At 38.4% G+C, this 17,731-nt stretch overlaps 1 protein-coding gene across 3 annotated transcripts in view; it reads left to right on the top strand.

Moving 5' to 3' along the window:
* Positions 1 to 17,731, top strand: part of TENM3 (teneurin transmembrane protein 3) — a 532,144-nt gene that overhangs the window by 450,751 nt on the left and 63,662 nt on the right. For all 3 annotated transcript variants that reach the window (XM_055567454.1, XM_055567455.1, XM_055567456.1), the window contains 5 exons: positions 8,017 to 8,233; positions 9,244 to 9,363; positions 10,196 to 10,457; positions 14,281 to 14,548; positions 16,330 to 16,473. In XM_055567454.1, coding sequence (XP_055423429.1) covers positions 8,017 to 8,233; positions 9,244 to 9,363; positions 10,196 to 10,457; positions 14,281 to 14,548; positions 16,330 to 16,473 — 1,011 coding nt within the window. The remainder of the gene's footprint in view (positions 1 to 8,016; positions 8,234 to 9,243; positions 9,364 to 10,195; positions 10,458 to 14,280; positions 14,549 to 16,329; positions 16,474 to 17,731) is intronic.

Raw genomic sequence — 17,731 nt, 5'->3', positions numbered from 1 at the left:
TACTTTATAACAGAAGCACAGATGTCCTGATTAATTCTACCACTACTCCATTAATAATCATTTAGTTGTTTCTTTTTTTTTTGCTCTTGGTATAAAGGCAGATCTGTAGGGAATCTGTGTGTGGGTGTATGTGTGTTTATCTGCATATAAATCTTTGTGTAAATGTACACATATTTCTTTGGAACAGATTTGTAGAAATGAAATTGCTGGGTCACAGGGTGCTTTAAATTTAATTCCGGTAGCTACTGCCAAATTGCCTCACACTAAGTTTCACCACTGTACACGTCATGGGTAGGAGCGTGTTTATTTTCCCCATGTTCATAGTCTGTACATAACCATTGTACATAAACAAAATTGTCCAACAAAATGAAAAATATGAATTTTGTCTGCTGGGTGGAAATGATTCCATTTTTATTGTTTTCATTTGCATTTCCCTAATTACGAGTTAGATTGATGATCTTTGTATATGTTCCTTGACTGTGTTTCTTCTTTTGCTGGTTGCTTATTTATTTCTCTTGACCATTTTTTTTCTATGGAGTTTTTTGACTTTTCCTTTTTAATTTTAAGGATTTTTTTTTAATATATTCTACTTATCAGCTGTTTATGAAGTGTGTTGTAGATAATTTACCTCAAGTTTTCATTATCTTTTAACCTTGTTTATGGCATCTTTCATCATGCAGAAGTTTTCAGATGATAAGCTTTTACAAGGCAAATGTTTATAAGGTTTAACTTTTCCTTCCTGAATTTGGGATTATCTGTCTTTATGAGTACATAAAGCCTTGCGCTTTTTAGATTATATGTAGTATTTCATATAATTTCTTTTAATACTTTTTACAATTGTATGGATTGCCTAATGTCCAACTTATCAAGAACATGTAAAAGCACCTATTAGAGTAAAAAAGAAAAAGGAATTCAAGGATTAGCATGGTATCTGAGGACAGGAAAATGGTGATGAAAGAAAGCAGTGTGTGTCTCTGTTGTAGAAAAAGTTTTTTCAACTTTTTATTTTATGTTAGAGTATAGCCGATGAACAATGTTGTTATAGTTTCAGATGTATAACAAAGCGACCCAGCCATACATATACGTCTGTTCATTCACCCCCAAACTCCCAGGCTGCCACATAACACGGAGCAGAGTTTCCTGTGCTATACAGTGGGTCCTTGTTGGTTATCTGTTGTAAAGAATGGCCATCATCAAAAAATCTCCAAGCAATAGATGCTGGAGAGGGTGTGGAGAGAAGGGAACCCTCCTACACTGAAGGGATTGTAGATTGGCCCAGCCACAATGGAGGAGGACAGTATGGTGGTTCCTGAAAGAAAAAAAAAAAAAAAAAAAACACACACACACCTAAAAATCTGCTGTGCTTTTAAGACAAATTTGGCCTGTTTCAATCTCATAATCTCTAGGAACTGAATTTATTCTTCACTTTGTTCAGCAAAATTTTTGTATGCGTGCTTAGTGCCAAAAAGAATATGTCCTAAATTCTGAGAGCTACAACAGTGGACTAGATTGGCCCTCAAGGAACTTGGTGAGACCAGTGTCTGAGCTGATTGCTAAAGGAACTGGGGAGGGAGCCGGGATAAGAGCAGTGAGAGGTCTCCAGCAGAGGAAATAATAATCACAAAGGTCTCATAAGCCATGTTAAGGACTTCTAACTACTCAGAAAGCAGCAGGGACCAATTAAAGGAAGCATTTTACCTAGAGAAGTGAAATAATCACATTTGATTTCTGCCAAGAGTACTCTGACAGAAGTGTCGAGAATGAATAGCTGGGACAAGACTGGAGCCTGGGAAACCAAGCTCTTGTTGAGATCTTGTCAAGAGGTGACCATGGTGGCCTGAAGGGTCTTTTCAGTGAAATAAAAAGAAAGCTGACTTAGGACATGTTTGGGGTATGGAAAAGGAGGAGCTGGCCATTGATTAGGTGCAGAGAAAAAGGGAGGAGAGGAGTGAAGGACAACGCTCAGGTTTCTACTTTGAGAACCTGGGTGAGTGGATAGCGGAGACGTTCATTGAAGTAAGAAATGCAGAGAAAGTGGTCTTTTCAGAGAAGATCGTGTATGTTGCCTTTTCCACATGTTAAGTTTTCGATGCCTGTGTAATATCCAAGTGGAAATATCTAGAAGGCAGGTTGTGGATTGGGAATTCAGGAGAATAAACAGCCTGGGGTCATTACGATTGAAATGATGCAAACCAGGAGGAAAAGTCTGTTAATCAGACAAACCAGGAAGATACGCAAAACCAAACATGATCCAGATTCAGGAATAAGCAAATGAATTTCATGTATGTTACAGAATGGTGACCCAAAAGAGAAACAAAAAGTATACCCGTGCCCTTTGAAGATTCTAAAATCCACAGATAAAATACTGCATCAGGTATCCTACCTTGGGAGTTCCCTGGTGGTCCAGGACTGTGCTTCCACTGCAGGGGGCTGAGGTTCCATACCTGTTCAGGGAACTAAGATCCCACAAACCACGCTGTGCAGCCAAGAAGAAACGTAAAGATATATTTGGGGGAGGGGGAGCGCTTCCCAGGTAGTGCCTGTGGTAAAGAGTCCACCCGCCAGTGCTGGAAACACAGGAGATGCGGGTTTGATCTCTGGGTCCGGAAGAAGGGATCCCCCGGAGAAGGAAATGGCAACCACTCCAGTATTCTTGCCTGAAAAATTCCATGGACAGAGGAGCCTGGTAGGCAGCAGTGCATGGGATCACAAAAAGTCTGACAGCCGAGCAGCCGTGACACTTTTTAAAAATAAAATAAAATTAAATATATATTTTTTTTAATTTTTAAAAAAATTTCTACCTCTACCTCCAGCTTGGAATGAGGGAGAAAGACTTCTAAATACTGTAGGTAAGAGCTTTAATTACCTTTAGAATGAAGATGAAAATTCATTCAAAGGAAATTCATGACTTTTTATCCAGTTAGTATATCAAGGTTTTGAAAAAAATGTTAAACTATCCATAGCTGCTTAAAAGACAAAAGTGAGAGTTTTGACAAGCAGGTCAAAGTCAGCACAGAGTGTAAATTAGGAAATGATGGAGTCAGACGTTTTAATAATCTAGTAAAATGTGCATTGTTTAACTTTACCAGAAAAAAAAAATGATTTAAAGACAAAGGAAACAGGGCAGGGTAGAAACTTAAAAGCAAGACTAAAGGTTGACAAATTATGACCTCTGGGCCAAAGCTTGTTTTTGTAAATAAAGTTTTATTGAGACATAGTCACACCCACTAATTTACATATTGTCTCTGGCTGCTTTAGAGCTGTCAGTTCATCAAGGCAGAGTTAAATACTTGTAGCAGGGATTATATGGCCCATAAAACCTGAAATATTTTTTATCTGGTCCTTTACAAAGTAAGTTTGCCAACCACTGTTACAAACCAATGAAAGTCCTAGGAAAGATGAGAGCATATTTTTAAATAACTAGAGCAATAATACTGAGGATTAAGTGGAAGGAAGCATAAAGTATATTGTCTACTTTATATCAAAATACCACTTATATTGCAAAGCCTAACCTGGAGAACAAAAGGCTCTTAACTGATCATTGAAGTTGTTATTCAGTGGGTTTTGAACATTACTGAGTTTCTTTAGGTCTTTTTTATGATTAATTCTATTAGATACGGCTTCTACGCCAATACCAATTTAAGCCAACCTCATATTCCTGAGACTAAAATGGAATGTCGATGATTTTAAGAAGCTCATCTACGAAGTCAATTTTGCTACAATAGACATTTGGGCAAGTGGATAATCAACTTTAGTGGTACTAGATAGCCCTAGCTATGTGAATATAGGCAAAGAATGAAAAATGTTTTCTCAAGTTATAGGAAGCCAGATTCATAAGCATCCGTCACTTGCTTGGGCAAGTTACTGATAAACTCTGCAGAAAAATAACAAACCATGCGTCCCTGCATCTTGGCTGTTGAAAATGAGATTCTGTCTCTGATTGATGTTAGCAGAGAGGCTTGTAAAAATGCATTTCCAACTGATTAGTTCAGAAGGTGTCAATCTCATGCAGTTTTATGACCTGCAGACCACATGCCAGATGCACATTTGGTTTTTATAAACTAACAAAGATGAATGATGAGATTTGAGCATTCCTGTTTGGCAACTGTACCATATAGTGCCTAAAGGAAGGCATTCAGGGAGTATTACGGGGGACCGAAGGAGGGGGGAATTTAACCCTTAATTTACCAGGTTAATGGAGATAAAATGTAACCTTTGGAGGTTTCACTTTCTAGTTATGCTTAAAAAATGAATGTAAGGGAAAAACTTGCAAGAATATCAAATATTTATATGGAATTACTCTCCCAAGCATACTCATTCTAAATCCATGGAGTAAGAACTCTTAAATACACACACACACACACACACACACACACACGTGTGTATATATATATACATATACATATATATACACATATACACGTGTGTGTGCGTGCTCAGTCGTGTCCAACTCTTTGCGACCCCATGCACTGTAGACCACCAGGTTCCTCTGTCCGTGGAATTTTCCGGGCAAGAATACTGGAGTGGGTTTGCATTTCCTTCTCCAAGGGATCTTCCCAACTCGGTGCCTGAACCCATGTCTCTTGTGTCTCCTTCATTGGCAAATGGTTTCTTTACTAGCTGAGCCACCAGGGAAGCTTAAATTATAAAACATACTAAAGATTCCTCATGAAGTCTCAACCTTCATGAGGTTGAGATTATAAATCATGAATTGTTACTAAAAGAATTTTTTAATTGTTCTTTTGAAGCTAAAATTATTTGGGTGCAATAGGTCAATCATCTGCTACTTTAAAAATCTGAGTCTTAATAACTTACGCTTTGAGACAGATGGAGAAAAAATGCAGTATATTGCATGTTATAACATATCCTCATGAAAAATAAGCCTCTAGCATAGTTTCATCTTTCTTCCACTAGAAATATTGAGAAATATTTAGACATTTTTCATCTTTGTGGCCTTTTGGTTAAAAAAGCAATATTTTGATAAATTTCTCTGAAATTTCAAAGCTCAGTTTCATTTGATTTTCTTAAAACATGATTTTGAATTTTTGTCACAGAATAGATATGTGCTTTCAAATAATTAACAATCCATTTTTTAGAACTGTAACAGACATACACATGAAAATGTAGCTATAATAAAGAAACTATAAGATCTGCTTATCAGAAATTCAGACTCATACATTTTCATGTGTATAAAAATTACGGTGTCAAAAAGTTAAAATAGTCATGCAAAAGAGTTCAGCATCATACATTTAATTCTAATACTTATTAAGCTCTTTTTTTCAACTATATGGGAAATAGTGAAATTTTTAGTTAATGTCTCTGGATAAGCTACATCTCTTTCAGTTTTAAGTGACAGAAAAGCCAGCCCAAACAGGCTTAAGAAAGAAGGCAGCACTTTGACTTCTAGAACTGAAAAGCCCAGGTCAGGTCAGGTCAGGTCAAGTCAGTTCAGTTCAGTTGCTCAGTCGTATCCGACCCCATGAAGCCCAGGTCAGATGCAGCTTATTGCAAAAGCCCCAAAGATGTCACTGTGACATTTTAGTTTTTTCTCTCCAGCTCTTCACCTTGACTCTTCTGGGAAGGCTCCTTTCCGAGACAGGTTCTAATGTAGTGGCAGCCGGGGAGATGGGATAACCCCAACCTCACAGCCTGACAGCTCCAAGCCTGGAGGGATGGGGGTGGGGAGGGATGGCTTTTTAGATAGTTCCTGAAGTTCAGTCCAGTTTGACAGATTAGGTCCCATGTCCATTTCTGAACCAAACACAAAGGGAGATAAGCACATAGACCGAAAGTTGAGGAGGACTGGCTATCCAAATGAAAATTCAGAGTAGCTCCAAAGAAAGGAGAATGAGTGTTAGGAGAAACCACAGGTGTTCACAGCATTCTTTTTCAGGTGGGCAAAATGACTGAAGGACACTGAGCCAGGCCACTCATCTGTTTCTTACCTTATCTGTGTTGTTGTTGACCTACTTATAGACTGGGCAGCATGATTCAACTTAGTCTGTTTTATTTTGTCTCAGTTTGCTTTCAGATAATGAATGGGCAAGCATATGTTCTATTAATAAGAGTAGCCTAAAGCAAAAAAGAAAAACAAACTAGTGTATTTTTTTTTTAATAAATGTTTTCAAAACACCTGTGTAAATAAAACATTGGTCAACCAGATATTTTCAGCTGAGTTTGCCATAATAAGGTCATGCTGAGACCTGAAACTTAGGTTTTAAGATTTTCTAATGATTTTGTCCCAGAGAAGACAATGGCACCCCACTCCAGTACTCTTGCCCGGAAAATCCCATGGACGGAGAAGCCTGGTGGGCTGCAGTCCATGGGGTCGCTAAGAGTCGGACACGACTGAGCGACTTCACTTTCACTTTTCACTTCCATGCATTGAAGAAGGAAATGGCAACCCACTCCAGTGTTCTTGCCTAGAGAATCCCAGGGACAGGGGAGCCTGGTGGGCTGCCGTCTATGGGGTCTCACAGAGTCGGACACAACTGAAGCGACTTAGCAGCAGCAGCAGCAATTATTTTGTCCATTCTCCCAATGGTGATTAAAGTCTGCAGAAACTGTTTTTATTAATCTGTACTGAGAAATGTAGCAGCCAAATGGATCAAAATTCACATATCAACTGGTCACTGAAAAATGACCTTAAAGAATAATGTCATGAAACCATTATCCTAACACTCTTATCTGCTAATGGGATGGTTTATATGTTTCAAACAAAATTCTTACATGGCCCATTGAATATAGTTTCCTTTTGATGTTCCTGGAGAACGCTCGGGAAGATTCTAACCTTTATTCTTTTTATGTCACCAACACCTGTAGATCAATTTTGAGTGATACATTTCTTATCATTTTCAATATTATAGCTTATTTACATTACCCATATTTTTATTAACATCTTCATTTTAGAGGAGGCATATTAATAGACCTCAGGTTGCAGTTTAAATTTTGAGAAATGACTTAATTATATTGAAATATACTTTACCATCCTTGGGCTTCCATGGTGGCTCAGACAGTAAAGAATCTACCTGCAATGCAAGAGACCCAGGTTCGATCCCTGGGTCAGGAAGATCCCCTGGAAAAGGAAATGGCTACCACTCCAGTAATTCTTGCCTCGAGAATCCCCATGGACAGAAGAGTCTGGCAGGATACAGTCCATGGGGTCACCAAGAGTAGGGTACAACTGAGCAACTAATGTTTACCACCCTTGGGAAAATGATTTCCTTGAAAGGTGACTGGCTCATCTCATCTATTATATGTTAATTTGTATTAGTATTTCACAGACTTCCATTTTCGGACCTTTTCCCAAATTTTAGGTGGGAGAACAGCCAGTGGAGCGGTCTGCACACACACAGTATTATCAGTCAGTGGCATGGTTTGCACACACACAGTATTATCAGTCGATGGAATGGTTTGCACACACACGTAGTTGTCAGCCAGTGGAGCGGTCTACACACACAGTAGTTTTCCAAGTGCGGCGTATTCTGGCGCAGTTCGTGGCACCTTAAAACAATTACAACAGTAACACCAGAGTTCACTGATCACCATCACAAATACAATAATAATGCAAAAGTGGAAAATCACAAGAATTACCAGAATGTAACAGAGACACAAAGTGAGCAGATGCTGTTTGAAAAAATGGCACCATAGACTTGCTCCATGCAGTGTTGCCACAAACCTCTGATTTGTTAAAAAAGAAAAAACTCAACATCTGCAAAGGGCAATAAAATGAGATCTGCCTGTAATACATTGTTCTAAACAGTCATTTTTTATTTTTTATTCAGAACCAACATTAGATAATTCTTTTCAGTCATCTCCAATGCAAACATTTACTGTCTATGAAAGCAACTGTAGCTATTGTATTTGATTTCAAAAAGGATGCCAGAAATTACTGTTAGATAGGAGGAACAAATGGTTGGATGTGAAAAAAAATAGCCAGTCAACAAACAAAACTTATTCTGCATCATGGCCGAAAAAGAGGAATTTTCTAACCGGTTTACTCCTCTCTCTCTACAGATGGACTCATTGACTGCATGGATCCTGATTGCTGTTTACAGAGTTCCTGCCAAAATCAGCCTTACTGTCGGGGACTGCCCGACCCCCAAGATATCATTAGCCAAAGCTTACAGTCACCATCTCAGCAAGCTGCCAAATCCTTCTACGACCGCATCAGTTTTCTCATAGGATCTGATAGCACCCATGTCATACCTGGAGAAAGTCCTTTCAATAAGAGGTTAATACACTTTTCCTTACATAGATTCGTAATGATATTATCAACAGTTATAAGCCCTTAATATAAAATGCTGATGACTGCAAATTTGAGCAAAGTGCCTTTTTTAAAATGTAGTTTTTCATCGTTCGGCACATCCTTCACCAAACTTCATGTTTCAAGCATTTTTGACACAGTTCACATACTTTGTCAATTTCAGTACCGGAAGCATAACAGGACATCCCATTAAGGAGTCAATAAATCCTCATTTAACTGGTTGATTTTCTTAGCACAGTTGGAAGTGTTTCAAAAGAAGCAATGAAAAGACCCCAAAAGGCAAAACAGGAGTGCACCTTTTTTTAAGCTGAGCTCACTAAATAATATAAATTATGAATTAATGTAATGGAACTGCTAACAGCATGGCAGTAAGATTGCATGAGCTGTTGGCCTGGTGCTTTGCAGAGCAGTAATGACTTGAAAATAAACCAGTAAGTGAAAGCAGGTGTCTTGTGTCTCACTGAGCAAAAGAAGATGATTTACACCAGAACTCCTGGGTCTGCAGCAATTTAACAGCATTAATGCAGTTAGACCCAGCAGTTGATTAAAAGTTGTTGCACAAATGTTCCTCATTGCCCCCTTAAATCTTGTACTTCTCGGTCCCTGCGGGTTTCCGGATTGCCTTGGAATTAATTGGAAAGTATACTTTCCTTCATGCAAGCACCAGATATATGACTTACGAAAAAATGCACAGTTTATAATTTAAAAAATTCATCTCTAAATTATTGGTCTTGATAACTCTCCAAAACCCAGATTGCAGTGAATTAAAACCCAGGGTAAACACCAGGTATTTCAAGAATGTGGATTGCAGTGAATTATAAGGAACACCGTCTTGGGAGTGTTTCCAGTCTGGTTTTTATGAATACAAGTGCCTTATGATACTGTTATTTTATCCTTAGGTTGAATTATCTCTACATCATGATAATGTTTGTCTGAGGAGATAAATGTTCAGTCTAATTCTTCTACTTTTCTCACAGCCTAGCGTCCGTCATCAGAGGCCAAGTGCTGACTGCTGATGGAACTCCACTTATTGGAGTGAATGTCTCATTTTTCCATTACCCAGAGTACGGATATACTATTACCCGCCAGGACGGAATGTAAGTTAGTTCCAGCACCCTATATTTCTTCGAAGTATTTTAAGTATAAAGAGTATAAAGACTAGGCTTTTTTTTTTTTAATTACCAGGCATAATGCCTTAATGTCCCTTTTAGTTTGAAAATTTTTAGACCAGAGATCTGTGACAGTACATGGTGGCAAAAATTTAAAGTTATATATTCATATAGGTTTTAAAAGTTGATCTCATTTTCTAAGGCATAATAAAAGTATTATGGTTTTATAGGAGAATGTTCTTTCTTTGTCTCAGAAGATTCATTTTGAAAAAAATTTTTTTTAATTTTTGGTCACACCCCACAGCACATAGGACCTTTGTTCCCAGACCAGAGATTGAACAAGTGCCCCCCTGCTTTGGAAGGCAGAGTCTTAACCACTGGACTGCCAGGGAAGCCCCCATGTTGAAATATTTGAGAGTGAGACTTTGTAATATCTACAACCTAAGTTCAGATGGTTCTAGAAAAGGAGTGGATAGATAAAGCAAGCTTGTACAAATGTTAATAAGTTAGTTAATCTAGGTTAAGGATATATGCGTGAGTTGCAGTAAACTCCAAGAATTGGTGATGGACAGGGAAGCCTGGCATGCTGCAGTCCATGGGGTCACAAAGAGTTGGGCACGACTGAGTGACTGAACTGAACTGAAGGATATATGGATGGTCATTGTATAATTCTTTTAATATTCTCATAGATTTTAAACTATTTCATGTAAAAGTTGAGAGAAAAAGGTCTTTCTTATAAAGCATATTGATTTAAGGAGGCGAGTGTTGCGAGTTACACAAGATCCAGGTAATTCACTAAATATGTCTTGTGTTTTCCTAGGTTTGACTTGGTGGCAAATGGCGGAGCTTCTCTGACGTTGGTGTTTGAACGATCCCCGTTCCTCACCCAGTATCACACTGTGTGGATCCCATGGAATGTCTTTTATGTGATGGATACCCTCGTCATGAAGAAAGAAGAAAACGACATTCCCAGCTGTGATCTGAGTGGCTTTGTGAGGCCCAATCCTATCATCGTGTCCTCGCCTTTATCCACCTTTTTTAGATCATCTCCTGAAGACAGTCCCATTATTCCCGAGACACAGGTAGACTATTCTAGCCGGCAGTGCTTTGCAGTAAACCATTTTCAGATCACGTGGTTTCCAAAGAATTTTTTTTAAAGGATTACAGAATTTCAGTGCTAGCCTAAGTAATTCTCTGGAATGACATGTAGAATGTGGGGTGTGTATGTGTGTGTGTAGTAAATAAGAGTTATTATATTAGGATATCTGTTTCTTAAAGATCTGTTCAAAATACTTCTTCTTCAAGATTCATCTGTGTCTATTTATTAGCTGTAGCCAGATGGGAAAACAGCTTTAAGTGCAACAACTAGTAATGTCTTTGCTCATTGATTCATTCATTGGAAAAGACTTTTAGTGCCTGCCATGTATCTGACCTCCTAACTGACATTATACCAAGTGCTACTGTACGTGGTCATTATTCTCAATGTTTTACTGTTTAATTATTATTGTAAGCAGAAGATACGTTAGAACAGATGAATCTCCATAAAAAATGTTCATTGATTTTCTCACAATATTTTTAAAACACGGTATCATGTCTTAAACCCTAATAATATAGGGTTAATGATGTAGTTCATAAAGCCATATTTTTCACAGGGAAAAAATTATATAAGTTTTAAACCATGTTTGCACTATTCATTTTTGTCTGCTGAAATATCGGGGGATTGTTTTCCTTCCTGTGTGTTTCCAATTAGAAATAACTTTCAGATCTTAAAGGCAGGACATTAAGTACAGCAATAATGGACTTCACGTGTAAACAGCTGAGTAAAAACACTTTAAAATACAACAGCACTGAACAGCTTGGCCGCGTTTATTCTTCAAATATTTACTGAAATACCTGTTCTGCACCAGGCGCTCTTATAAAGAAACAAAGCAGTATACCAATCAGATGAAGTACCTGCTTCCAAGAAGTCTGCCAATCTACACAGAGAGACTGAAAACAAATAAATATATGTCAAGTTGTGAATAAGACTTAATTAAAATAATAAAGCAGGGTAAAGGGGATGGAATTGCAGTTTTATATAGCATGGTCCCAGAAGATCTCTTTGATAAGATTACATTTCAGCAGAAACTTTGAGAAGAGAAAGAATAAACCTGGAAAATAGAAGGTCATTCCAAGCAGAGCAAAGAGCAAGTTCAAAAGCTCCAAGGGAAGAACAGGCTTCCCTGGTGCCTCAGTGTAAAGAATCCGCCTGCAGTGCAGGAGACATGGGTTTGATCCCTGGGCTGGGAAGATTCAATATTCGAGGAAATGCCAACCCACTTCAGTGTTCTTGCCTGGGAAATCCCATGGACAGAGTAGCCTAGCGGGCTTTGTAGTCCATGGGGTCCAGAAAGAGTCAGATACAGCTTAGCAACTGAACAAACAGAAGGGGAAGAACAAGAACTGGGCCTGTTCACAGAACGGCAGAGAAGCTGGCAGGTGCAGCTCAAATGAAGGAGATGATGTCTCAGATCACTGAAGACCATGGCAAGGATGCGGACTTTTCCTGTGATCACTGAGTAATTAGAAGCTGTGAGAGGATTTTAGGCAGACCAAGTACAGTTTCTTATTTGCTTCTTTAAAAGATCATTGCAGTTGCTGTGCTGAGAATATTCTATTTAGGGCAAGGGTTGAAACCAAGAGACCAGTCAGAAGGCAGTCTCAGTAGTAGGAGAAATGATGGTGTCTTGGATAAAGGTGACTGGGGGTAAGAAGCGGTAAGAACCATACCATCAGCTTAATGGTTGGTTTTTCCACTCTGGCTTGATTAGCTTTTCCACTAGTGCAAAATAGTTGGTCAAATTAAATTACCTCGGATAAACACGTTTTAATGAGTTAAATTACAGATTATTTGTTCCAGTGAAGTAAGCTAATGATGACAAAGACAGAAATCAGTTATTAAAATTAGGAATAACATGATATTTTGAAATAGAGATATTAACTCCTGGGAGATCACAGTATATATTCATGAAGGTATCTATAGGAAACCTATCAAATTTATGTGAAATTATTTTGAAAATAAATTAAGAGGAAATAAATGATATGCTTTAAGTTATAATCACTTACATTTTCAGGGCCATCCAAGTCACAGAATCTGTTTTTCAAACTAAGGCACCAGTGTTGCACCCCCAATGATACAGAACAGTGAGTTCTGTTAAGATGATTCACCCTGAACCAAAGGGTCCTACTTAAGTTATTAACATTTGTATGACAGACATACATCATTCCTGTTTCATGTGAGAGGAGTTGGGAGGAAGAGAAACACGACTGAACACTGAATCGCTATTTTAAGACTTTTCCAACACAAAAAGGTAGTCCTTTAAGTCTGAGTAGTGGATATTCCTTGGAGAAGGAAATGGTAACCCACTCCAGTGTTCTTGCCTGGAGAATCCCAGGGACGGGGGACCCTGGTGGGCTGTCTATGGGGTCGCACAGAGTCGGACGCGACTGAAGCGACTTAGCAGCTGCAGCAGCAGCAATGAATATTCCTAGGGCAATCTGAGGAAACCTTTGAGAATGCTATTTAATTCTTAGTAGAGAAGGTGATAAGCTCCTGGAATGTATTCTTAAGCGTAGATAGCCTTGTGCATTACACAAGAGGTAGTAAGCCCAAGTGAAAGTGAAAGCGTTAGTCTCTCAGTCATGTCCGACTCTTTGCGACCCTGTGAACTGTATCCCACCAGGCTCCTCTGTCCATGGGATTTTCTAGGCAAGAATGCTGGAGTGGATAGCCATTCCCTTCTCCAGGGGATCTTCCTGACACAGGAATCAAACCCAGGTCTCCTGCATTATAGGTGGATTCTTTACCATCTGAGCCACCAGGGAAGCCTGACCCTAAGAAGAGCTATTATTATTAACCAAACTAATAGGAGCACTATTAGCAAGTAGAATCTGAATTATTTGGACTTATTTTATATACAACATAACAGATTTTTTTCAAAATATTGAAATCCTGTTTCCGCATAATGTATTTTTGCATATGTCAGGATACATTTATTGGCATTCATTGAGCAAGTCACACTGATGGGTACATTGTGGGGTTAGGAATATGATTTTTAAAATTTGTAACAGATAATTTTTATGCAGGTAATTATATTAACTCTTTACACTCATTTCAATTCAAGCAGTGTATATCGAGCGTCTTTTGCAGACATTCAACATACGTTAATTGTTCTCTGGGGGGAAATTTATGCAACTTGAAAATATTAGTTCATGTACCATTATATCAAAAATCAGCGATGAGTCCAAGCTCAATGTTTAACTAATTATGGGAGTGTGCTGTTGTTATATTACCTTCCAACATGAATATGGAGTTTGCTACAGTTTATCCCAAGTGAATTGGTCTGTTTTGTTACCATTCCTGTCTTTCTGGGCTGTGACCAGTCAGCTGATGAGGCTGTAGACGTAGGTTTAACCCCGAAATGAGCCAGCTGGCGTGGGCCAGATCTTTGGCCTGGGCCATATTTCTGTGCTGAGTGAACCATCTTACAAACGTCTGCTCTAATTCTCCAGGGCAACGGGGGTGAAAGACGGGTTAGTGAGAATCCACGGTGACTATAAACTAACAAGTCAGTGCATGTCAGCCTGATGGAGCAGTCACAAAATTTCCTGTATTAGAAGTAACACCTGAACTGTGATTAATTCAAGATAAATGACAGGAAGCTTTTAGGAGGAGAAAAATTGAGCTGGCAGCAGCGTTATTTTTAATTATTGAATAAGATAACGTCTCAAATGTGTCTCTGTGGACAGTGACTCTTTAGGATCTTATCTTATTGTTAATTGCTTTGCTGCATTCTTTTCAATGTATTTTACCTAATAGTCATACATGATCCCCGTTTGCAACTTCTGCTTTCTTTTTAAACCTAGGTCCTCCACGAAGAAACCACAATTCCGGGAACAGACTTGAAACTTTCCTACCTGAGTTCCAGGGCTGCCGGGTATAAGTCAGTACTTAAGATCACCATGACCCAGTCTGTTATCCCATTTAATTTAATGAAGGTGCATCTGATGGTGGCTGTCGTAGGAAGACTCTTTCAAAAGTGGTTTCCTGCATCACCGAACTTGGCCTATACGTTTATATGGGATAAAACAGATGCATATAATCAAAAGGTCTATGGTCTGTCTGAAGCTGTTGGTAAGTCCCTTGTAAATGTATTATATTTACCAAAATATACTGTCTTGAACTCAGAATTAACATGAAATTCATTACAATCCAAGGAAATCCGTGGATAAGCAGAGAGGATGCCAGTAAGGTTGCCTAGAAAGGTTGGAAATGGTTGGTTTACCATAGGAAAAAGAAGTGTATTCCATATGATGAAAGGGAATGTGAAACTTCAGGTTTTCATATCCTTTTTTTCATGTTTTTCTTCCTCATCATGTCCCTTCCTTTTTTCATTTTCTTCTTTCCTTTGTAATTTTATCTCAATTTTCATTAACCCTTTTTACATTTTCAGTATCTAACAACATGTAGTTTCAAGTCATAATGATATTTTAACATGACATCAGACAACATTTGTGTCCAAAAATTATTTCAACTCTTCTGACTGGAAGGACCAGTCACTTCAGCAGGATGATATTCATGAACTGTCAAACCAATTGTTTCACCGCTTGAGGGGACAATGCAATCAGAGTTTGATCTGTTGAGATATGCATACTGTGGCTCCAGGCTCAGGCTCAGAATACCAAAAACTAAAGGAAAACATGTTACCTGAAAATACAGTAGGCATTTTATCTTGAAATTAATATGTAATTTGGACTGGAATTTGTTCAGATCAGATAATTGCCTCTTCTTCCTTCGCTTTGTTCTAAATTCATTTGAATCAGTTCTAATGAGGTGGATGAAACTGGAGCCTATTATACAGAGTGAAGTAAGCCAGAAAGAAAAACACCAATACAGTATACTAACGCATATATATGGAATTTAGAAAGATGGTAACAATAACCCTGTGTACGAGACAGCAAAAGAGACACTGATGTATAGAACAGTCTTATGGACTCTGTGGGAGAGGGAGAGGGTGGGAAGATTTGGGAGAATGGCATTGAAACATGTAAAATATCATGTATGAAACGAGTTGCCAGTCCAGGTTCGATGCACAAAACTGGATGCTTGGGGCTGGTGCACTGGGAGGACCCAGAGGGATGGTATGGGGAGGGAGGAGGGAGGAGGGTTCAGGGTGGGGAACACATGTATACCTGTGGCGGATTCATTTTGATGTTTGGCAAAACTAATACAATTATGTAAAGTTTAAAAATAAAATTAAAAAAAAAAATAAAAATAAAAAATAAAATAAATAAAAACCCCAGACACTGAAAAAAAATAAATAAATAAAATCCATGCTTCATTGTGAACTCTGAAGTTTTCCTTTTGAGACTTGTTCCTATTAATCGGCTGCTAATTTTATTGTTTATTCCTGATAAGAGCATTTGAATATAATGTTGTAACCTGGCTATCTTTGTTTGCTCTATTAAATCTTACTTAGCATAAATATTTTCCATAGCTTAATACTCTTGGAGACTAAGCATCTCTGATTATTCAGATAGTAAATAGTGCTTTTTGTTGTTATTGTCTGATCACCATTTGGGGCTGATTTATCGATCTAACTAATGACTTCCCCAGTTGCTCAGCCTGAGCTTCATTTTGTACTATGGACCCTTTGTGAAAAAGTGGTGTAGGGAAAAATACTAGTTTTCTATTAAGTCAATACAAAAATAATATTTGGAGATCATTTTTTTTTTCAAAAACCACCTTTTATATGATCAAATCTTCTCATATAAAAAATAGACTCTGTTCACAAATAAGTGGAAATATGGTCTCCAGAGCACATCTGTGAAAAAAGCAGTTTTATCAAGATAATAAAATAAATTGCATTTCTGCCTGTGGCTGGGAAGATGAACCATGATTTATTCTGATTCCAGTGTCAGTGGGATATGAATATGAGTCGTGTTTGGACCTGACTCTGTGGGAGAAGAGGACTGCCATTTTGCAAGGCTACGAACTGGATGCTTCCAATATGGGCGGTTGGACATTAAATAAGCATCATGTGTTGGATGTTCAGAATGGTAAGAGCTTGTCCACAGATAGTTAATATCATTCATTTTCAAACCAGTTAAATTGGAGCAACATTTTATCCCATGCATGCTATAGGATCAGAATTAGCAGGGGGACAAAAAGTATATTTTTAAAGACTTCAGGGAATTCCCTGGTGGCCCAGAGGTCTAGATTCCATGCTTCCACTGCAGGGGACATGGGTTTGATCCTTGGTTGGGAAACAAAGTTCCCACATGCCACATTGTATGACCAAAATAATAAATAGATAAAGACTATAAAAGCTTAAAATGGAAACTATGTAATAAGCTTCACAGTGTTCATAGTCTCATCACCAACATAGTTTTCCTAGAAAGTAGTTGAGTTGATCCAGAGTGCTTTAGGTAGGTTTATGAAAAATGGAGGGAGGGGGATTTTTTAAGTAAATAAAAAACTAAAATTCCAAGTGGCTTTACAAAAATATTTCTGCTGCTGCTGCCGCCAAGTCGCTTCAGTCGTATCCAACTCTGTGTGACCCCTTAGACGGCAGCCCACCAGGCTCCCCCGTCCCTGAGATTCTCCAGGCAAGAACACTGGAGTGGGTTGCCATTTCCTTCTCCAATGCGTAAAAGTGAAGTCATATTCGACTTTTAGCGACCCCATGGACTGCAGCCCACAAGACTCCTCCATCCATGGGATTTTCCAGGCAAGAGTACTGGAGTGGGATGCCATTGCTCTAATAGATCTTAATCTTTAAAAAAGTAGCCTGTTCTCACTATCTAGAATTTTTTCAGTTCTTCTTAGATTGCATTTGAGGGAAAGAAAAACTTCTCCCACTCAAACTGGGTTACATATACTGTTTTTCGACTTTACAAATATTAGGAAAAAATACTCTGGAAAAAGGAAAGCAAGAATCAAAGAGTATTAATTGTTGTAGATCTGATAGATAAATATGCTTGGAGAAACACATGTCAGATCTCATAAACCAAGAGATATAAATTACTTGCAAAATGTGACCAACTTCATGTCATAAAGAACATTAATTACATTAAACAAATTATGTTGTCTTTGCTGTATTTCTAACATTTGCCCACATCCTGGCTAGCTCCCCTGGTAGCTCAGCTGGTAAAGAATCCACCTGTAACGCAGGAGACCTGGGTTGACCCCTGGGTTGGGAAGATCCCCTGGAGAAGGGAAAGGCTACCCACTCCAGTATTCTGACCTGAAGAATTCCATAGACAGCATAGTCCATGGGGTTGCAGAGTCAGACACAACTGAGCAACTATCACTTTT

This window comes from Bubalus kerabau, chromosome 2 (genome assembly GCF_029407905.1).
Source record: "Bubalus kerabau isolate K-KA32 ecotype Philippines breed swamp buffalo chromosome 2, PCC_UOA_SB_1v2, whole genome shotgun sequence".
Classification (NCBI taxonomy): domain Eukaryota; kingdom Metazoa; phylum Chordata; class Mammalia; order Artiodactyla; family Bovidae; genus Bubalus; species Bubalus kerabau.
Note: the sequence above shows the minus strand (reverse complement) of the source record. Positions and strands in the feature narration are given on the sequence as shown.